This window comes from Choristoneura fumiferana, chromosome 25, assembly GCF_025370935.1.
Source record: "Choristoneura fumiferana chromosome 25, NRCan_CFum_1, whole genome shotgun sequence".
Classification (NCBI taxonomy): domain Eukaryota; kingdom Metazoa; phylum Arthropoda; class Insecta; order Lepidoptera; family Tortricidae; genus Choristoneura; species Choristoneura fumiferana.
In genome coordinates this window covers 7,831,696-7,855,147 of record NC_133496.1, presented here as the reverse complement: position 1 = coordinate 7,855,147, position 23,452 = coordinate 7,831,696, and the positions used below count along the sequence as shown (strand labels likewise).

Genomic DNA, 23,452 nt, shown 5'->3' with positions numbered 1-23,452 from the left:
AATATAATAATCTGGTAGTGACAACCTGGTAGTCTGGTGATCTCCACAGGACGGAACTCTTCAACGGTTAATGGCATCGACTTGAAATTTGCATACGCAAATGTATTTTGGATGATAATAAAAGTACAGTCAACAAAAAGTATAGTCAGCATAAAAATCTTATATTAAAAATGAAATTTTTAACAAAAACTTATTTTATTGGAATATGAACCCCTCAAAGCAAAGTTTTGCTCTTATTAAACTAAAATTCACAGATCACACGTATTTGCTCTCTCTCTCTCTCTCTCTCTCTCTCTCTCTCTCTCTCTCTCTCTCAATTGCTGGTTAGTTGACAGTACTCAAACTCTTCTTTTTCAGTTTATCAGATGTCATCAGGATGCTCCTTGAGGCTGACGGTACATTCAACACCATGAAAGGAATCATTGACAACGTAGATACTCCTCTCCATACAGCCGTGGAGATCAGATGTCTGTCATCCATCAGGCTCCTCTTAGACGCCGGCGCTTCTGTGGCCTGCCTAAACAGTGTTGGTTTGACACCATTACATCTCTGTGTGAAGTACAAGCTGGATGAAGCTTTTAAGGTTTGTACTGTCAATTGAGAACGCCAAACACAGTATCCGTTCATTTCGCAACTAACGTTTGGCAACCTGATTTATTTCGCAACTTTCATTTCGCAAACTCTAAAATTGTAAATTATTTCAGGATTTATTTCAGAGCCATCATGTAGAAGGTCCGTAGTCCGTAGAAAGGAAAACCCTGAAATATTTACTGTTTCAGAAATATTAAACAGTTGCGAAATTGAAAGCTGTGAAATTAATCAGGTTGCCAAACGTTAGTTGCAAAACATTAGTGCTCTGAACCCGCCAAACACCTGCGGTGCCATAAGTTATCTGTGCTCTATGAATTTATTTATCTAGACATGCGGTAGCGTGTCAAGCCACGTTCAAGCTAACAGAACTGGTGAGCAGCACTGTGTGTAATTTTACCCTAACCATTTGGAGCCACTTTTGACCCCCTCATAACTCGAAAACTATTTCACATAATTATTTTAGGTTTTTAATGCGCAACGTTTTTAGAATCAACCATCACCGCTCTCACCATAGGTCTATAATAAAATCAATTTATAGGTATTATTAAGCCATAGATGCGAAGACCTGGTATCTTTGGCAGAACGAGCCAACACAAGAGACCAGGCCGGCTTCACACTCCTCCAGGCTTCCGTCGTAGCAGACTGGTTACCAGGCGTATGCACTGTTCTAGACGCTGGTGCTGATGTAACTGCTACCTCTAACTTACCATTTCACCGTTACAAGAATATTACTCTAGAAGATGATTTGAATCTCGTTTACCGCTTAGAACAGGTAAGAAGTATATACGTTGATATTTTGTGAACTAAATAGCTTACGCTTGCATCGCTTCCGTACAAGAATTCTTTATTCCCTGGAGTTTTCGAAAACTTCATTATTATTCTTTGGTAACATTTGAAATTGTGGTTCAATATTCGATTTTCAAGGTCCAAAATTTTGAGCGCAGCGTATAGATGAGTCAGTCAGAAAAAAATAAGATGGCATACTTTCTAAAGACTAATATTTAATATTTTTATCATCATAATATTTAGCAGTGTAAAATATAAGCTTAGTAATCTCTTGGTATTAAACATCAAATTCTGCTCCTTATGTTGACTTAACTAAGTACATAATGTTATGATACCTACTAAAGTAGATAAGATAAATTGTAATTGTCTCACGGTCTCTGACATTGTACTTGTAATCATACCACAATAGAGCAATTAGATGACCAAGGTTTCCTGATAGATTAACGAAATTATTATACTTATTAACGTCTTTCTACTAAGTAAGGCATGACATAATAAAATTACTGCTTAATTAAATTTAAGGAACAATATAGTAATCAAAACATCTAATTTGCATATTATGTCATAGTTAAATAAAATAGGTACTTATGAGAATATCATATTTGCAGATACATGAAACGCCTTTACATTTAGCAGCGGATCGCAGCGATCAAGAAATACTTGAAGTACTACTAGGCGCCTCAATAGAGTCCGTCGATATCTTCAATAAAATCGACCAGACTCCGTTATACATAGCACTTCGAGGTGGACACCTCAGTTGTGTTAAAGCTTTAATAAGAAAGGGAGCCAACATTTACAGGGTTTCCACGGAAAATAATAATGCATTGCACGCGGCAATTCAATTTGGGCACAAGGAAGTTGTAGAATACATACTTAACTATGATGATGAGGCAACTAATGTCATGATTCAGTCATATGACAAACGCGGCTATGCTCCTATACACATCGCAGCAATGAATAATCACCAGGATTGTATTAGGCTACTGTATCAAAGAAATGCTAGTTTATCAGTTAAAACTAAGGGAGAGTTTATAACAGATTGGACGCCGTTACAAATAGCTGCTTCTAAAAACTGCTCAGAAGTTGTTGGACTTATACTTGATCTAGAACCAAGAGCTATTGACGATGTTGATGATAAAAATCGAACTGCTTTACATTTGGCTGCCGATCGGTGCCACCGTGAAGTGGCTTCAACTATTTTACGCAAGGGTGCTGTCTTGTCAAATCCTTTGGAAACTGATAAAAAACGGAAGACCGTTATAGAAACAATATCTACCAAGCTTCCTAATTCAACACAATTTTTTGAAGAAGTGTTTGATGAATTTATTGTATCCAAGTTACCAGAGTCAGGAGAAACTGGGTGTGAGATCAGTATAGACTATGGAGTTTTAATAAAAGATCATGGTACAAGTCAAATTAAAGTATTGGAGGAACTAGTCAGATGTGGTCAGAAGAAGATATTAATGCATCCTCTTATAGAAAGTCTTATTTACCTAAAATGGAAAACTTTGGTGCCATTCTTTTACGTTATTGTAGCAATTTACGCAATATTTGCATTGACGCTAAACTTTGTTTTAATAGTTTGCTTCAGCGACAAAAATAAAGAATCATTTATTAGTAGCGACATGCTGTATGCTCCTTTACTTTTAGTAACTATTCAGGTAATACTGGTTATTTATACATGGAGATGAGAACTTTTACATTTAATGAGGAATATCGTTGTTATAATATTTTTTTTATACTTTCAGGAATTTTTATTTATATACGTAAAGCGGCATCATTATTTTCTTGGTGTTGAGAACTGGGTCAAATTGGGCTCTCTTATCCTTGCTCTCATTCTACTGTGTGCTGATCAAGAAGCTTGGTTAGAGGACGAATGGCTGAGACATGTAGCGACCGGCGCCTTACTACTGTCTTGGTCCCACATGACTTATCTTCTGTCAAGATTTCCATATTGGGGCTATTATCTGCTGATGTTTAGCAAAGTTGCCAGTAACATTTTTAAGGTAGACAATAATTTATCTTTTCTCTCTCTAAGATTAGCAGAAATATCACAACTAGTATTGGGAGGCAAATTTGTTTTTAAATTGCTGGGCTTCTTTTTTTTTCTACTTCAAACAGGAATTAAATAATTTTATAAAATTATTGTCAAGTTACTGTCAAATTACACCACTCACGCATGCATTTAGCTTGTTGCGTTTACTTCCGTAAGACTGATAAAAAAAAAAAAAACAAACTTATGAAAAGTTTATTTATAAACAATGTAGGTATTCTTTTGTTAAGAAAGTAGTCTCCAAGTACTGATACTAAACTTCTTCGCGGACAGTAAAATGTTTAAAATGCACAAAAATTACTGTAGCCTTTTTTTGTTTCAGATACTACTTACCTGCATCTTTCTGTTGATTGCATTTTCATTAAGTTTTATGGTGCAGTATCACGCTTATCCACCTTTCGATGGCGCATGGGAGTCTTTCATTAAAACCATAGTAATGATGACATCAGAGTATGACTACAAAGAACTATTCGGCGCTGATCACAAAGAACTGACTTATTCCAAATTGATAGTTCACGTGTTATTTGTATTATTTTTAATATTGGTATCAATGGTATTTATGAATTTCATGATCGGCGTAGCTGTGAGTGATGTGGCTGATTTAAAAATGGCTGGAGACGTCCGAAGACTCAAGAAACAAGTAAAATTTCTAAGTTCCCTTGACCTTTTTGTTTTTGGAGGGATCTTTAGGAGCCTGGTTCACAAAAAATTTCACTGTAGAAGGTTTATTAGAAAATTCATATCAGGCCTTGCGTGATAAAACACTGGGAGGTTTTCTACGAGGTGCAAGCTGATACCGATGAACCTTACTATTTTGCTAAAGAACAACCGCTACCACCACATATACTAGATTCTATTCTACTAAAAGTAAAGACTAAATATCAACAAAATGAACGAGAAGATAGTAAAAAAATGTACAGGGATCAAATGAATTTGCTTTTTAAAACCATAGTCACTGATGATAGGTATTCCCTTAGTGATCTGATTGAGAACTCTAAAGTTGGGAAAGGGTTGGAAATTAGAACTAAGTTTGGTGATATAATGGATAGATTAGATGCATTGACAGTGGCTTTAAATGATGTTAAAGACCAAGTAAAAGATGCAGGTAGAAATCAACAAAGCGTCTCAGATAAAAATACTCAGACAGATCCGCTTGGTGATTCGAAGAACTTCGTGCTTAAATTAAGAAAGAAGAGTCATAATTAAATATTTTTATTGATTAATATATTCATGTTATTAAAAATACAAGATGTGTTTTATTTTGTATATGGGGTACCTATTTAATTTACATATCTACATTTGACATCGTAAAAAAATGACCTAAGTACAATTATCATGTCCAGATAAACTTACCATAAAAAAAGTTTGTCATTCATGTCAACTATATATTATGCAATATTATTGTAATTACGTTATGAACTTTAACGTTTTTATCCCTATGTTGTATTAAGATTAGATATCATTCAATATTTTATGCAAAAATAAAAACTGTGTTCACCTTTAATACAGTTACGATGTATTTGATGTCTCTCAAGAGTAATCAAACAAAATTAGGTATCAATACTTTAATTTTGGGTCTCTATTGTTTCCCATAAAATTTAACTCCGATTTTAACAATCCATAACGTTATTCATCATAGGTTTTTGCAAGTCATAAATTAAACAGTATAAAGTGGAGTTCTGTTTTTCGCAGGTCAGAATTATTGTAAGCCATAAAAATTGGTTAGCTTCAAACATCTCGCATGTCCATATAGTATGCCATTCATAATATTAAAGGCAATAAACTAGTTTATAATAATTGTTGTAAGTTCTTTTTCGCAGGTCATAATGACTGGATAGTCACTTGATAGTCATAACATTAACGTCATATGTAAATATAAAAAAAAAAACTCATAATAATTATAAGAATGAATTCAATTATTTATCAGAAAAATGAAAATACATAAAATTTTAAACTACCAAATGTTATACCTAACTTAGTTTATGCATAATAATCAAAGTTCATAATATACCTTTTTATACGAACATCGAGGACCAAAAATCATTTGTGAAGCAGTATTATCCGGGTTGCTATAAAAAAATACCTAACATTGAACCTTGAACCTATCCTATCTGAGTCGCTTTCTGCTCCGAATCGTATTGCTCGCTCGCTTCGCTCGCTCGCACAAATCAATTGTTTTCAACATAATTTCTATTAGTCATATTATCTAAAGTTGTAGTTAAATAATTCACTTTTAAACGTATGCCTGGAAATTTCAGTAATTATCTATATGCCTATCAATGTTATGGATTTGGTTGCGAACGATATGAGTAACAACCATTAGTACGGTGAAATATATGCTTAAACTATTTCTAAATAATTATCGTTAGATCTTTGAACGTTATACTTATTAAAAATGTATGACTTTTGGGTTATAGAATTTTAATATTATAAGCCATTAATATTAAGCTCATATAGCATTATAATAAACTAAAAATTATGACTTGTGATTTTATGTTTATAAATTATATGGATATCAATTTTGACCATCAAAATTCGGAACAAAAAATGTATGGAAACAAAGGGATCCCTTAAATTGGACATACTACTACGAGACGGATGTTGAGCAAGCCATTAATATTAGAGCTCATAAGCATTAATGAACTAAAATTATGACTTGTGATTTTATGTTTATAAATTATATGATATATCAATTTCTGACCATCAAAATTCGGAACAAAAAATGTATGGGAAACAAAGGGATCCCTGAAATTGGACATACTACTAACGAGACGGATGGATGAGCTGGTTAAAGCAGCGAAGTTTGTTAAGTTCACCGTGTATGCAGGCTGCTTCCGACCGAAGCAATGGAGGTTTACTGGGGAGGCATATGCCCTGGCCCAACAAACAGTGGACGTGCCAAGGCTGATATGGTGATGATGATATTTCAAAAGAAATACAATACAAGTGTTACATGAAATCTGTTAGACTCATAATACAGCGCCTAAAAGTTAAAGCAGTGGAATAGAAATGCATGATACATACATGGATTCTGAAAACAGTATATGACAATAATTTTATTACTTTAGACTGTCGTCTAAATAGTGCAATATCATTATCTGTCTAATTGCTCCGTACTTTTGAAAGGCACTTACAGATTTTCTACCGACGAAGGACTAAGACGAGGACCAAAAGGCGTATAAGGATTCAAGAGAAACAATGCTCAAAAAAATATAACATTTCTGAATAAAGCTTGTGCAAAATTCGATAATTTTATTTTGCTCCTAACATTTTAAGCGTAAGTAGTAATTAATTAAAATGCATAAATATGAGTAGTATGAATTTGATCTAGGCGGATAGCGGAGCCTTGATTCTGATTTATGTATCTATATACATTTTGTACTGATTTGTGTGCAACGAAGAATATTTGTATTGTAGTGTATTTTTTTCTGTTCACTACGTGTGCTGTCAGGTAGTCACTAAATGGATTTTATGTAAGGTAGGCCAACAGCTGTAGTATACGTTATATTAATTGAAATATTGACACTGCAGAATAGATATCCTGAATGTTGAAAGCAGTGCACAAAAGCTTAACATTTAATCGCCGGTCCGCACAGATTACTAATATGTAGCTAGCTACCGGTCCGTTTCAAAATTAACAATTGCTGACAAAGTAGTGGGTATTTGTATAATTCCATAGCCCAACTGGTGCCTAAATAAGCGCATATTAAACTGCAGGCTTCCCCGGGTTGGGAATATTAAAGCAAACGAAATGGAATGTTTTGAATTTTCAGACGGGGCTTAAAATTTCATGCCCGCTTTTATAGTGTTGTATCTCAGCTTGTCAAAGGGAGGGTATTAAATAAATTACTGCCTAACCTAAGGATTCCTCGTGAGTGGGTCGGGTTGAGGCATATACTTACATAGAAATGTAACCTTTATAGCCAACCGACTTCATGAAATAAAGAAGATTTGAGAAGTCTTTTTGTTAAAAAAGGGTTCAGCATCTTTTTGCTGGTCGTCAGTTGTATTCATCGGTTGTCCGCAACATTTGCGTTGTCGTCAGTCCATTCAGTGGGAGGTCTGTCAATGCTTTGTCTTCCGGTTCGTGGTCGCCACTTGAGAATTTTTCTCTCCTATGTGAATATCGGGATAAAAAGCCTTTGTTTAATTCCTAAGACCCATCTATACTAAATCTCATCGAAATTCTACAGCAATTTTAGTTTGAAAGAGGAACAAAAACAAGTCACAAGCTTTAGAATTTATCATCCTCCTGAAGCCCACCATTATAAATATTTTGAAAAAAATTGACAAAGCAATTAGAATCTAATTGTTTCGAGAATAAAGTCAAACTGCCGTCAAACTGCCGTCAAACTGCCGTCAAACTGCCGTCAACTGCCGTCAAACTGCCATGGTGTAAAACAATAGAAAAACAAAATTATTTTTACTTTGTTACATTGTCATGGATTCCTAGTTCCCTTGAAACTTATTGTGAACATTCTTTTGCTTATTGGGCGCACGAGAGTTAAAGCGTAAAAAAACCTCCGACATTGTCATGTCTAGTTCTATATCTCTGAAACGGCTGAACTGATTTGATGAACCATAGCTAATGACCACCGCAAGAGCACTGGCATTTACGTGAAAAATACCACACTGAAACCAGTTTCATAAAATTTGAGAGCTAGGATGCCAAAACACACAAATAGACATTGCGTCAAACTTAGTCGTATCTATAGTAGGTAGGTATCTCTTTTTTGCGTCTTGGTTAAATAAAATTAGTGGCATGAGACATTGCTTTTAGGGTGGAATCAAGACGGTCAAAGCAATATAAAAGGCTTGGTGGTTATAAAAATATATATAATACAATATAAAAGTACATGCATATGTTTTTCAGTCAGCACTGTTCTTGTAGAAAAAAAGAAAAACACTGGCCTGAGACTTGAAGGATATGTAGGGAAACAGGGCAGGGTGTTAAGGTAGCCTCGGAGCGTCCAGTCGCGCCGGCGATCTACTCCGAGGCAGCGGAGCGGAGTGGAAGTGGAGATGAATATGAATCAGCAGGCAAAAGGAAGGGCTGAAATGAAACACCCTGCTGCTGCAAGCAAGCAGCACCCCATCCAAGTCTCTTTTTCAGGCCAGAGAAATAAAGCTAAACGATACTTGGATCAGGTTTTACAAAACATAAAAGAAATAAATGTTAGAAATGGAGCAAATAATATTAACAGTACCTACCTGCGTTAGAGGCAGCCCTTATATCACAAGTAGCTCAGTGAAATGTTTAGCTATCACCGAGTAAAAGTATTATTTATTTCTAAAAGAAATCAAATTTTGGCTTACCTTGTCAAGTAGTAAGCCCAATCGCGGAAAAAAACAAAAGAGTGCCCATCAATAATTTAGAATTTTGTTCTTCTCCAAGCGGTCAGTTGCGCACCGCGGAAGTTTGCCATGAGCATGCTACATACAAATACATAGTACATTTGTATGAAACCAACATTACCTGACCAAAAATATACGATTCACAACTCAGAAAAAAAACCGGCCAAGAGCGTGTCGGACACGCACGCCCAAGATAGGGTTCTGTAGCCATTACGAAAAAAATCAAGTCATTTTTGTCTAAGGATTTCGTATTGTGTATATTACATACTACCTTAGGCTTCTAACATTCTGATTTTTTTCAATTTTTTCCACCCAACAGTTTAAATTTGCACTTTAATTGCGCAAACAGATCACTGTACCGAGAAACTATATTAGGGTTCCTAGTTGACTACGGAACCCTAAAAACTACGTTTGTCTGGCTTCACCCTTAGATTGAGCTTGATATCATCTCTGATTTCAACACCTTGACAGCCTGTCATTAATTATTAGGTTATTATTGTTAAAGTTTATCCACCTTGCGGGGGAGCCAACAACCTTACTGCGAGCAGCTGAGTCATAATGTATTATTTTTTACCCGCAAGCCAATGAAAAGGAGGTTAGATATCAATTCGATCCGGAACTTTGTAATATTGTCAGATTGCATAATTTTTGTATATGTTAGCTAGCCTACACTAGCTTTTAAATACGTGTACCAATTCATAAGTGTATGTATGTATGTTAAGTTGTAAGGTTCACTCGCAGATTTTGCAGGTGGTAGGACCTTGTGCAAGGGCCGCCCGGATTGCTACCACCATCTTGCTCGCTAATCCTGCCGTGAAGCAGCAGTGCTTGCACTGTTGTGTTTCGGCGTGGAGAGTAAGACAGCCGGTGAAATTACTGGCACGTGAGGTATCCCATCTTAGGCCTCTAGGTTGGCAACGCGTCTGTAATACTCCTGGTGTTGCTGATGTTTATGGGCGGTGGTGATCTCTTACCATCAGGAGACCCATTTGCTCCGCCATCCAGTCAAATAAAAAAAATAAATAAAAAGAATTAAAATAAAAGGTAGCAAGCATACAGTCAACCAATTTGGTTCCTAGGCCACCACAGAACCTTGTCATTTTGATATTTTACATCATACAACAAGCATTGCTATTAGATAGACAAATCAAAATTATTTACTTATCTGCAAGTTCTATTAGTGGCCTAGAAATCAAATTGGTTGACTGTATATTAAAATCATTAATGGAATAATGGGTCTCCGCAAGGTAAGATATAATAATACTATGTGTAGGTATGAACGCTAAGTACCCTCTATCTATCTTCAGCGCTAGGCCTATGCTACGAAGTGCAAAAATTCAGCTTCGTATCTTGCCGTCCCGCTAACGCTTATATTATTTAATACGAGAGTGAGAGGGACGGTACGATACGAACTTTGATTTTTGAATTTCGTGGTAGCACCCCTGGTATCAAGGTTGGTTAAGGTACAGTTTTTCCGTAGTATTTCCTAATAATTATTACTATAAGATAGGAGTAAGGCGGAACTAATAAAATAATGGAAAAATGTAGTTAATGTTAGGTACAGTATTTGTTGTTTCTGTTACGCGTATATTTTTATATTTTTATTTAATTAGGTGCTCGATTTTATTTTTCAGTTTCTTTTTAATTCCTAAAAATATAATATTGACTCACAGGCGCTTCGCGTTTTTGACTCGAAGTGAATTGAAACAATGCTACAGCCATAAAGTCTCCTTTATTTACGGTTGGCTGCAACTCACAGGACTGCAATGTCACAGATCAACACTAGGTTCTTGCATGATTATTTTATAAATTACGAGTATTATGAATCGATATATTATTGATATTATTACAATTCAATTATTTAATTATTTTGATTTAGAAAATTGTTACATGAGCTAGAACTTCTTGACATTGTCCTAACCTTTTTTGCAGTATATTTTATTTTAATCGGAAATCAACTCTACGCACTTAGTTTGTAAGATTGAAATATTGTACGCTGGACCCTGGCAAATTGTGATGTTCTAGGTGTAATAATAAGAACCAATGTATACATATCGGCGGCCGATGGTAAAATCTGCCAGATCACGAAATTCCTCGGCGCCATTTCATGATAATATGCCTTAACGTTGGCCAGGCATATCACGATGTGCCTGAGTAACAATACGGCAGAGCGATTAGAGCAACGCATACGCTTGATATCTTAACTTATTTTATACCGGGCACATCGTGATATGCCTAAAAAAAGAAAAATTTAGGTACGACGAGCGAAGCGAGGAGATGGTTAGTATATAAATTTGTGACTACAACGCACGCAAGCCGTGTCGAGCGAAGCGAGCGTGCCGCAAGCAGCAGGCCGGTGGTTGAAGTGGCCAGAAACGATATGGCGGCGTTTCATAATATGCCTAACTCTGCCAAATCATGAAATGGCGGCGTTTCATGATATGACTAGGCATTCATGATCTACCAAAAAACGTCACTAGGCAAATAAATTTAAACAACAGAGATTTTGACGTATATGGCGGATGTCACGCCGTAGCCTATTATTGAAATAGCAGCATTTCACGATATGCCTAGGATATTTGTATACAGACTCACAACCACAATCCAATATAAATATTTTGAATTTGAATTTTAGCGAAGAGAAAAAAAAGTGTCCCATCTGACTCATCATCATCATCTATCTACGTCTTACTGTTGGACAGGATCCCCCATAGAATATCTACCACTAGTTTCTACTGTTAGAAGCGGCCTCCATCCACCATGCACCAGCGGCTTTAGCCAGGTTATATCCATCCACCTCGTGGGTGGACGTCCGACGCTACGCTTGCCGATCCGCGAATCTCCATTCGAGAACTTTGCGGCCCCAACGGACATCTGTTTTCCGTGCTTTAATGGCATCCATTGCCTTCAACGATCTATTTGCTCGCGCTATGTCGGTAACCTCTTTCTCAGTAGTTATAATAAAAGAATAAAACAACATAAGTGGATCCCTATTTAAGTAAGTACATTAAATAATTTCATGTTTCACTGTATTCCACGACAATGTGATATTTATTAAACTTTGCACCTATGTGTACACATCATGAAAAGAGCGATACAATTAAAACTTAAAGAAAAGAAAAGTATCAATATTTGCATTGTTGCCCCTTAACTCGTCATCTAGATCCTGAGATTGCAGGACTAGTAGCAAATTAAATCTGCCGCGAGCTCTGGACTTAATCTCCAATCTGCTGCCCGGATGTTCTAGTTAACCAAAGCTGCATTAATAATAAGCGGTAGATGTTACCGTGATATTGTACGAAATTGTTATCTCTTGGAACCGTAACATTTTTGATGCAAGATTTGATATGTGTGAGTTACGAATCTATTCGTAGATGTAAATTATAATATTATTGTGCACAAATATCTTTTCCTAAGATAGTGATGAAATGGACTATTTGATACAAGAAAACTCAATAAGTTGAGCGACTTCTGTATTCATCATATCACTCATCTCATGATTTTTCTATCATATAATTTACAATACTACTATAACTAACTAACTACACTTCTTTTTCGTATAATTTTGGTCTGTTTTTCGTGTTTGCTATTTTTTGAGGATAATGTTTTGTAATGTTATATCTAATGATATTATCCCGCAATATTGAGATGCCCTTAATTACTAATATAGGAACACACATTTTGTAATAATTACAATGTCTACCTATTGAAATTATAGTCCTGATACTGACTGACCAACAGGCAGACAAAACAACAGGTAGCATTTAGGACAGTTTTTGACACCCTTTGGTTGGAAGCCTAAAAAAACAATGTAAATAATATACTCAGCAGCACAAAATTTTGCCCGCGCTCCATACAAAATACCTATTACTGCATACATTTGCGGGCCAGATTTTTGCCGCAGTATATTATGTACCTATTTACATTAGGGCTCCTAAGTCATCACCATCATCATCATATCAGCCGTAGGACGTCCACTAATTGGACACAAGCCTCCCCCATAGACCTCCAGTCGCCTCGAAGCGGCTTGCATCCACCGTGAACCCGCGACTTTAACCTGAGGCTGTATTGCCTAACGATTCTGACGATCGCGATCGCAATCAACTGACAGTTTTTGTATGCGAAATCTGTCATTTGATTGCGATCGCGAGCGTCAGAAACGTGAGGCAACGGCCACAGAGGTCATCCATCCAGGACTCCTAAGTTACAATGATTCAAGTCACTAACAAACTATTCAAGTCACTACCATTAAGTGTAGGATTAAGTGCATCTTCCCATTTACACTTTAAGACTCGATATTTCATTTAAAAAATAGCTCGGTTTTTCCGACCACGGCTTATTATAGACGTGGGCGTAATGCCTTAAGTCAATACATTACCACTCACCAGATTTTGTTGCTTATCGAGTCAAAAGAAGTTCCTAAGATAAATGACCCGCACATAAAAAAAATGAAAATGAAAAAAATATTTATTACCAAAAACCAGAAACAATTTCAAACATTAATTCGGCGACACCCACACTAGCAGAGCCTTATCGCATGTACAATGGCCTGCATAAGTGGATGGACACCTTACGTTCTATAATCGTTTGAACACGAGAGTTGACGATTTGGTTAGGTGTTCACAAGAAATGAACTAGATGGCGCTGTTAAACAGTATTATGATATGATCGATATTTTATCCCTACGTAACAGCAATGTGCCGATAGCTGAGTTGGTCGGCTGCTTAGATAAACTCGTAAATGATCATAAGTTCGTATCCTACATATCAGAATTGTTTTTTTGTTTTTATTTTTTATTTATAATTTCTATTTTAATTTTGTAGATAACTGATATGGAAATAAAAAAACTCTGAAAAAAGGATAACGTTGCAACAGAAATAATACACGTTTTGAAGTTAAAACATATTTTTTTTTCCTAAAACAATATCTATTCATTAAATATTGACGCAGTTATTATATACTATATATCAATTAAATAACTGAAAACCAGAAAGTAGTTTGCGAAACAGAGTAGAATCGATTACACTGTTTTAAATCAGGTAGTGTTTGAGTTTTTAAATCCTTTTTTTATTGTGCCAGTCTAAATATTACGAATTCATACGCCAATAAATGTTTTAGATGTTTTCAACAACTAACTTAAAATAAAATGAAAAAATATTTTTCCTGTGTGTCGTGTGAGGTTTTTCAGTTATTTTATTAGCACTGATCAAAAGTTGTATTTAAAAATTTTATGAGGTATTAGCTTAAGTGACATTTCCGATTCTGGAAAGAGGATTGAAGCTGAACCCACAATAAAAAAATAGTATTTTTGAAAGTAAATTGACAGTTATAATAAGATACAGTCATATATATTGAACTTTCCACACTTATCTCACATAAATAAACAAAACTATCAAGTATAATTAAAAGTTTTGTCATAATAAATCAATAATTACTTCTCATAACAAAGTGATACCTACAGGATCACAAATATAAGATAAATATTTGGTTCATATAATACAGTGTGCTAGGAAATCAGATGCGGATATTTTAAGGATCGATTATTTGCATCCGTCGTTAATTGGTTTCAATAAATTAAATTAAAAAAAAATACAGTTAATTTAATTTAATGCCGAGGATGAATTTTTTTGAACGGAATGCTATTTTGTATGAAGCAAAAAAATATTACCACACTATACTTAAATAATTTATGGTTATAATAATTATTAGGTTATTAATTACATACCCTGAAAATATCCGCACGTATATATTATTATAACATAACTGTTGAGTATATAACCGGTCTACACGTAACTATCATTTTATTTTAATAACTGTTGAACCACCGATGATTGCGATAACTGCTTGCAAAAAGAATCGCATCGATGCAACTAGATTTTCACACATATTAGAGCCGCGAAATACTGTCCCTTATTTTTACACATGGGCTTCTAACGTTTCCGGAGTTCGTTTTTGTATTACCCAACGACATGTAAACATGGTTATAACAAATCATAATTTTTCAATGGATTTAAATCCGGTGATCTGCAGCCAAGGAACGACTTTAACATTATTTGTGGTTGATTTAAGCCAGTCCTGCACCATATATAACTGTTTTTATCTGTAAACAATATAAATAAACAAAAAAATATAACGTAGATATCATTTTAATGAAGAAGTTGGTAGGATGAACGTAACCAAAAAAAAACTCACATTAACATTTCTCTAGAAATTTCCGACATATTTTTTCCTTCTTCATATAAATTAATAATTTCCACAACTTTTAACCATCTCAATATTGCGATGAGAAACTCATTTTAAAGATAAATTACGATAATCAGCAATTCAACTTGAAAGAGACGATCAAACCATGTTGCAAGCAGCTGAACAAGTAGCAAAATCTTTGTAATAAAAACTTAGCCTGGTAGTTTGAAGATCTTCAGTCTACCCTCTATGTTTCGTTAAACACGCATGACTTACGATTAATTTAAGACGACCCGATATAGATCGATTTTCATCGCTTATGATAACAGTAATATGGTCAAGTGGTTATGAACTTCGTTCTTCGTTCGTATGTCACAAGTTCAAATCCCACCAGGAGATAATATTGAGTTGTGTTTTTTAAATTTACTGCTAATTTGGAGATTACTAAAGTTGACACTCATTCGCAACATGGGTCATCATAAATAAGATTTCATTATCATCAGCCTCCCAGCCTATTGATACACGTCCACTGCTGGTCACAGGCCTCCTTCAGAATGAGAGGCTTGGCCGTAGTTCCCACGCGGCCAGTGCGGATTGGGAACTTCACACACACCAAAGAGTTGAACAAGAAACGATAGTAATGCGAATAATAATATTCTCTCTCTCTTACGATAAGTACGAAAGAGACAGAAAATTCGTTACGCGATTCGCCGGTATCATCCCACGGTGTCCCACCCAGGCAGGACATAATTTAGTTACTACGGCAGCGAAATATAAAATTTCTAACATGAGTTATAAAATATTTTTTTAAGGTCAGCGCCAGCGCCATCTAGTGAGATATTAATAAACTAACTAAGTTAGTAAATAAGTAAATACCGCTAATACACTCAAACACATAGATGGCGCTGTTTCTCGCGTCAGACGATTATGTTGGAATTGTCCATCGACTTTTGCAGGCCATAGTACATGGCTTTGTATTATCCATCACAATCAATTCAGCCCACTAGAGTTGAGTATTTTTAGTCTTTCACAATTATTATTTTTCGGTATTTTCGTAACATGTTGTATACAGAAAAATCAGGACTATCTATCTCCAAAATGCTACTTTCTAGTTTAATTTTTACGGTTTTAACAAAAATTATCTATTAGATAAATAAGCATTCAAATTTAAACCCAGTTTAATCGTGTGTCTATAGGCAAGAAACATTTTGCAAGTTGCATAACATTGAGAGGTCGAAAAGTAAACGACCTTTAAGTGATCGACGAGTGCCGCAATGTAATGCAACTCGCACAATTTTTTCATCTCTTAAACTAGACTTTAAGCCGAGTTTAGACTTGCAAGAAAAATCGTGCAAGTTGCATTACGAGTACATTGCGAGGCCGTAAAGCCAATGAGTTTGTAGTGGTCAATCGAGCGCCGCAATGAAATGCAACTTGCACAATTTTTCTTGGAAGTCCAAACTCGGCTTTAGAAGCTTGTTCCAAAGAGTTTGCTTAGTTTAAATTCTTGCTAAATTAAGAACCAAATCTTAAAATACTCAGCGGCACAAAACTTGACCCACTATTATACATACGTACAAAGTAACCTATTTCTGCATACATCAAGGGCCAGATTTTTTATTTTTTTTTATTCGACTGGAAGAAAAAACGAGCAAGTGGTCTCCTGAGGTAAGAGATCACCACCTGCCCATAGACACCTGCAACACCCAGGAGATTGTAGATGCGTAGCCAACCTAGAGGCCTAAGAGATGGATACGTCAAGTGCCAGTAATTCACCGGCTGTCTTGCTCTCCACGCCGAAACACAAACAGTGCAAGCACTGCTGCTTCACGGAGGATTAGCGAGCAGATGAGATCGGTGGTAGCAATCCGGGCGGACCTCACAAGTCTACCATCCTGCCTGATTTTTGCCGCTCAGTATATACGTAAAGAAAGAAAGAAAAGAAAGAAAGAAAGAAAATCATTATTCGTGACATAAAAAAGACAGCAACAATAATAAAATAAAATAAAAAATGTTACTATTAATCAAGCTTCAAACGAATGTGTAATTTATAATGTAAATACGTTTGTGATACAAACAAATAGGAATACGTCAACGAAACTGTAATTACTGCAAGTCAAACTAAGTTTTTACAATAATTCCGAAGTCAGGTTCCCTGGGGATAGGATGTTTGCACAAGCCGTTCTCCATTTTGCTGCAGTCTGAAGTAGGAGACCCTAGGTGTTCTCTAGTCTGAGTTACAGAAGATAGTTGTGCAGCGAAGTCTATGTAAAATATATTTTAACTCCCGACACAAAAAGACGGGAAGTTTGACGCTAATCTCTGTCTGTCTGTGCATCCCTCAAACGGTGGACCGATTTCGTTGCGGTTTTTTATGTTAAAGCTAGTTTCCTTAAAGTGGTTCTTAGCTATGCTTCATTAAAAAAAGTCCACCGCCGTTTTGCGTTATTGAAGTTTGAAAACTTCAATCTTGTTTTTTTTTCTAAGTTGGTTTGGTTAAAGATTAATTATTAATAAATTAATTAATTTGATTGCTTAATAACGATATCTCTTGTCCGGGTGAGCGGTTAGTTCCGATGGAGTGCCGAAAAGTTTTCTCGATGAGGGCTACGGCATATATGTCGCTAGTGTCGCTGCTTTAGTGGCTAAATAAGAAACAACACAGGCTGAGATATGAGGTGCATAGAAGAAATTCGTGTCTGTATCGTTGTCCAGCCGTGGGTAGTGGTATAGCACACGGCACGGAAGCCGAGACCTGTGTTCGATTCCCAGCGCTGGTCTATTTTTCTGGTTTTTCTGTGCATCTGATATTTCAGTTTGTATTTTCGTATGAAATTTATTTATTCACTGAATTCCATAAGATTATTTTTATTTTGAGCATTTCTATTGCTGCTACAAACTACAAATAATATAATAAAAAGTTAAGTAGAGCAAATCCCAAAGGCTTACTTTGACTGCCAAATGGGTATGATCCATGTATTCCTAAATATTTTACAGAGTAAACTTCAATTATAATTTAATGCAAATGCACTAGTTGGAAAGTATTTAAGCTGTGTCAAAAACGACGATTTAAAGTCAACTGTCCACTAAAACTTGGAGAGTAGGGAAAAGACAAGTCTCATTCCTTCAGTGCAGTTTAACTTCTCTGATTGCATTCATTAAGTAACTTTCTAATTGTAAATTCGTTTGTTTGAGTTCTGAAGTTCTTTTTCCGTTTTACCATTTTCGTTCTATCTCAGAGGTGATTTGATTTTAGCGCTGTCATATCTTTTGATGAGTAATAGTACATTTGTTCTTAAAGGCGGTAAATAAGGAATTACGAACGAGACTCTATTAGAAGCCCGAAGTCGAATTCATTCGACAAACAACAAAGTGAATTCCTTTAATAGGGAAAATAATTTATTGAATCAGGCGTTACATTGCGGAGGTTCATAATATCAATGAACTTAATTACTTTGCTCACTCGTGGCCTTTTTAGTTAATTAATAAGGATAATAATTCCGTTATTCTTTCTGAGGTACAAACCCGAGAAAACAGGATTTCAAAAGCTTCCCTTATTCATACTTTTGTAAGCCTATTCTGCCTCACTGCTGGCTGAGCTGAGCGTGAGCAAAGGCCTCCCCCGATACTTCCACTGCTATCTGACCCCTGCATACAAGGGCCAACTTTCAAGAAGTATAAGTAGTTAAGTTCATTCCGCCATCGCCGTCTAGGTCTGCCAAGTCACCCTTTCGAGTTGGTGGCGTCCACTCGGTGGTATCTTGGCCCAGAACCTCGTCTGGCACGCGCATGCATGGCCAACCCAGTCCCAATTTAGCGTAGACTCCTTCGACCTACATCTGATGATCAGTCACTGATTCAGTGATTAGAGTCATGGAGCGCAGGGCGGTATTCCGGATTCATATCTATAACGGAAATAAAAAACCGGGCAAGTGCGAATCGGACTTGCGCACCGATTGTTCCATACACATTTATAGGTATGTAAACGGGATCATGTCTGGACGATATTTCTCGATTTTCCGACTGATTTAATACATCCATTGCATGCAGAGCCACTCTTAAGCAAAATGTATGCACTGTGGGGTCAGATTATATTGGTCATTGATAATTCAATTCAATTCAAATATATATATTGGCTTTGAATTTTGACTTTGACTTTCCAGTACCTTCGGCTTTCGAGCCAGTCGGCATGGCAAGGACGACGGCAAGCGTCCAGACGGGTCACCCTGTGCCATGGAAGGCTCGGTAGGGCCCTGGCGTGGACGCTACATGCGTTGATACTTTCGCGCTGTCCCACATCCAGGCAACTAGCTCAAAAGCCGGCGCTGCGGCTGATCAGGCTCAAATACTCAAGCGCCGCAAGTACTCCTCCTTATTAAAGGATTACGAGTTTGCGGCGCTTGCTGTTGAGACGTTAGGGCCCTGGTCAGCCGACATGATTTTTTTATAAAGGCCCTGTCTTCCCGGTTGGTCGACGCTTCTGAGGACCCAAGAGCTGGCGCGTACTTATCCCAGCGGATCTCACTTGCGGTCCAAAGGATAATGCGGCCAGCGTCATGGGAACCCTGCCACAGGCAGATCTTAAGACGGGGTATTCTTTTTATAAAATCTATCTTAGGTTAGTTCTTTTTATGTATGTAAACTTACAATTGTACAAAATAATGTAAATTACTTATTAATCGATAAATATTGGTTTCTTAATTCAAATGATTCAAATTCATAATTATTATTAAATTTATTTTTATGTACAGACAGACATTTTCAAACTTTTCTAGTTGGTTGTGTTATAATAGCTACCTTCATACCAAATTTCAAGTTTCTAGGACAACTGGAAGTTAATGTAAATAGGTTTTCAGTGCTCTGCAATTTGTATGGAAACACGTTGTTTAATGACTGTAACTTTTGATTGCGTTGACTTAGAAGTTTGATGTTTCAGGTCTTCAAGGAACCGCAGGTTTGAGTATTCGATATCAATTTCAGCTTGATATCTCTACGCGTTCCTGTGAAAAGGGTCTTGACACACACAGACGGACAACAAAGTGATCCTATAAGGGTTCTGTTGTTTCCTTTTGAGGTACGGAACCCTAAAAAACACGGTGAATAGTATAAAACCTTAAGTTTAGTAGTGTATGGAATCCATTATATGCGCTAATACTAGTGGAATCGACTTGAAGCTAACATTACTAATATTTGAAGAAAGAAAGAAAGAAAAAATACATTTTGAACATAGCGTGACAACACTGCTGGCCCTATACTACGAAGTGCAAAATTCGAACTTCGTATCTTGCCGTCCCGCTGACGCTTAAATCATTTAATACGAGAGTGAGAGGGACGGTACGATTACGAAATTCGATTTTCCAATTTCGCAGTAGCCCCCCAGAATATACCGTTGGTGCGAATACCGACCGGGGCTAACAAAAATACAGGTTGTTTTACTTGGCCGCGAAATTAACAGTTGTCGTAGAGGCTTGCTGGTTGCCACGTATTTTACAAGCTTTTATCTAACTTGCAATATATGTATGTATGTACGAATATCTATGTACGTATCTTTTACCTTTTAATGAGCTATTCTTGTATATTTAAATACGAGTATTTCGGGAACCTCGATGTTATTTGCTATGTAGGAGTTTTCGGGGCGAACAGTCGGTCTAGCTTAGTCTCATTTCTGCATGGGAAAACGCGCGTAGCCCGAGTGAAGCTCAGTCGCCCGGGTACCTACTGTATACATATACCTGCATATCTATCTAATACCTTTAAGCGTGCAATTCTTGTGTACATACGAGTATTTCGGAGATCTCGGAAACGGCTCCAACTATTTCGATGAAATTTGGTATGTAGGGGTTTTCGGGATGAAAATAATATAGCTTAGTCTTATCTCTGGGTGAAAACGCTTGTATTGTTTTTCTCCACAAACACTGAGACTGCGTATCCCAGGCGTTACTTACTTATATACAGTGTGGAAAAATAAGTCGGCCCTGGAGGGAACTAAAACTTAATCCTTAAGTTGGCTCTATTTTACTTAAAGTTAAAATGTGTTAGTATAGAAATTTATCCTGAATAAAATGCTATCGATGATAGTTTCATTATAAATAGTGTTTTTTTTTAATTTAGTTGGTTCTAGTCCGCGAGGGGGCAAGCGAGTTTTTGAATGGAGTTGAAATGCATCTTTGATGCATATTTCTTATATTCTTAAGGATGTGTTCTTTCAGTAAAATGAGCCACTTATGATTTAAGGTAGTTGCCCTAGAGGCCCGACTTATTTTTCCACACTGGTATAATGATATGACGGGTCAAATCTTGTAGGTTAGAACGAATTTTCAGTGGTCATATTACCTTGAAATTTAGCATACTTTATGTTAGACGACCAGATTGCCTAGTGGTTAGAGGAACCTGACTACGAAGCTTGAGGTCCGGGTTCGATTCCCGTGTCGGGGCAATTTTGTAATGAAAAATACGAATGTTTGTTCTCGGTCTTGGGTGTTTAATATTTATTTAGGATGTATCTATCTATAATTTATATTTATCCGTTGCTTAGTACCCATAACACAAGCTTTGCAAGCATACTTTGGGACTAGGTCAATTGTGTGAATTGTCCCGTGATATTATTTATTATTTATTTATTTAAATCTGGTGACAATACATTAATGTAGTATGGTAGTGACATCCTAGTGGTCTGGCCAGGATCTTATCCGCAGGACGGGTCTCCTCAACGGTTAATGGCATCGACGTGAAATTTGGTACGGAACGTTATGTAATGCGAGGAAGGGCTATAACAGATCTCTCTCCAGGCAGGTTGCAGTTTGAATGACAATCCAATTATAAACAAAGTACAGTCACCAAAAACTTTTTTATATAAGAGAGGAAAACGAGCATGTGGGTCATCTAATGGGAACCAATCATCGCCACCTATGGACACACGTCAACACGAGGTGTAAAACAGGTGAGTTGTCTGTATTAATAATGAAATGTTTTAACAAAAACTTTCACTGGTAGTTGACTTGCGATACAACCGACACTATAGATGTAAAGTTGAAATATAAGTGTTTTCTGGTACGTTACGAGAAACACGTCTCTCCAGCACATGCTGGAACTTTGCTATTCTACTAAACTTAATCGCCCCTTGGGGAGCCGCGAAACGTGAAAAATCTAACCTATTACTCACCTGATAAAATGCTCTAAAAAACTTTGTTATTTTTTTTGTGTAATGAAACAAAAATGCAAAATGGACTTTCTCATAAAATTCAACTAGAAATGAAACAAAAAACTTAAACGTAGCAGCCATCACAGACACTAAACTTGATAAAATATCAATTTTTTTTTGTTCGCCTGGATGGCAAACGAGCAAGTGGGTCTCCAGAGAGTAAAAGATCACCACCGCCCATAAACAGCACTACACCACAATGTCTCTTATTTCTCTTGTCCTATTTATGTTTTACTGTGTTTTTTGTGTTCGTGTGTTTTTTCTTGTCAATAAATGTTGTGAGTTTGAGTTTGAAACATCTGCAACACCAGGGGTATTGCAGATGCGTTGCCAACTAAGGCCTAAGATGGGATAACTCAAGTGCCAGTAATTTCACCGGCTGTCTTACTCTCCACGCCGAAACACAACAGTGCTAGCACCTCTTCTTCACAGCAGGATTAGCGAGCAAAATCAATGTACGCCTTATAGTTGTTGAGTAAAATTCCTGTAACAAAGGTCAGACGAAATTATAAGGGTTCCGTATTTAATTTTTGACCGGAACCCTAAAAAGGTGACTTTTATGTACAATAAAGCTTTAATAAATATAGTAAATACTAAAGCGGCTGCCATACGCGAGTCTGTCACGTAGTAATTATTATGTAAGTAATATAATAGCCCCATTCCCGTCAAAAAGCGGCTTTATATGAGAAACCAACACGGTGTGCTATGGAATGTCACTTGTGCTAATGATTTCCATAGTTATGTTCATCGTGCTGGAACAGCATAATGCAAGCACTTTTGCTAAGTGGCAGGATGAAGAGTACGTTGATACTAGCGATCTGAATGCACCTTTCATGTGACTAGCTGTCACTCACTTACCGTTTCGCACTTGCTTCCTCTTGCTTTCTTTTTAGGGTTCCGTGTCTCTATAGAAAGAACCAGCCTAGTGCTGTCTCGGACAAAGGCAGTGTGGGTTTAGTACCTACTAATATGCGGCAAATCGAGTACTGCCTTTTCGCAACGTAACGTTGGCAAACGTTTCATTCGCAACTTTTCATTTCGCAAACTCTTGAAACTGTAAATATTTCAGGATTATTTCAGGGCCATCCTGTAGATCCCTTTAGGTTAGGTTTGGTTAGTTTTTATAAAAATTCTAAAAATATTTCCAGTTCAGAAATATTAAACAGTTGGGAAATGAAAAGTGCGAAAATGAAACAGGTTGCCAAACGTTATTCGCCGAGGCCTTAAACTTAAAGCCTACTAGGCTGGATAGTTTCCCTATTAAGTTCATTGTACGAGTAAAT

At 36.6% G+C, this 23,452-nt stretch overlaps 1 protein-coding gene across 1 annotated transcript in view; it reads left to right on the top strand.

Annotated features, from left to right (window-relative positions):
• The window catches only part of LOC141442513 (transient receptor potential cation channel subfamily A member 1-like), a 63,003-nt gene that overhangs the window by 15,510 nt on the left and 24,041 nt on the right, over window positions 1–23,452 (top strand). Inside the window, exons 6-11 of the mRNA XM_074107535.1 lie at window positions 358–583; window positions 1,130–1,363; window positions 1,986–3,038; window positions 3,126–3,383; window positions 3,753–4,183; window positions 4,408–4,535. Coding sequence (XP_073963636.1) covers window positions 358–583; window positions 1,130–1,363; window positions 1,986–3,038; window positions 3,126–3,383; window positions 3,753–4,183; window positions 4,408–4,535 — 2,330 coding nt within the window. The remainder of the gene's footprint in view (window positions 1–357; window positions 584–1,129; window positions 1,364–1,985; window positions 3,039–3,125; window positions 3,384–3,752; window positions 4,184–4,407; window positions 4,536–23,452) is intronic.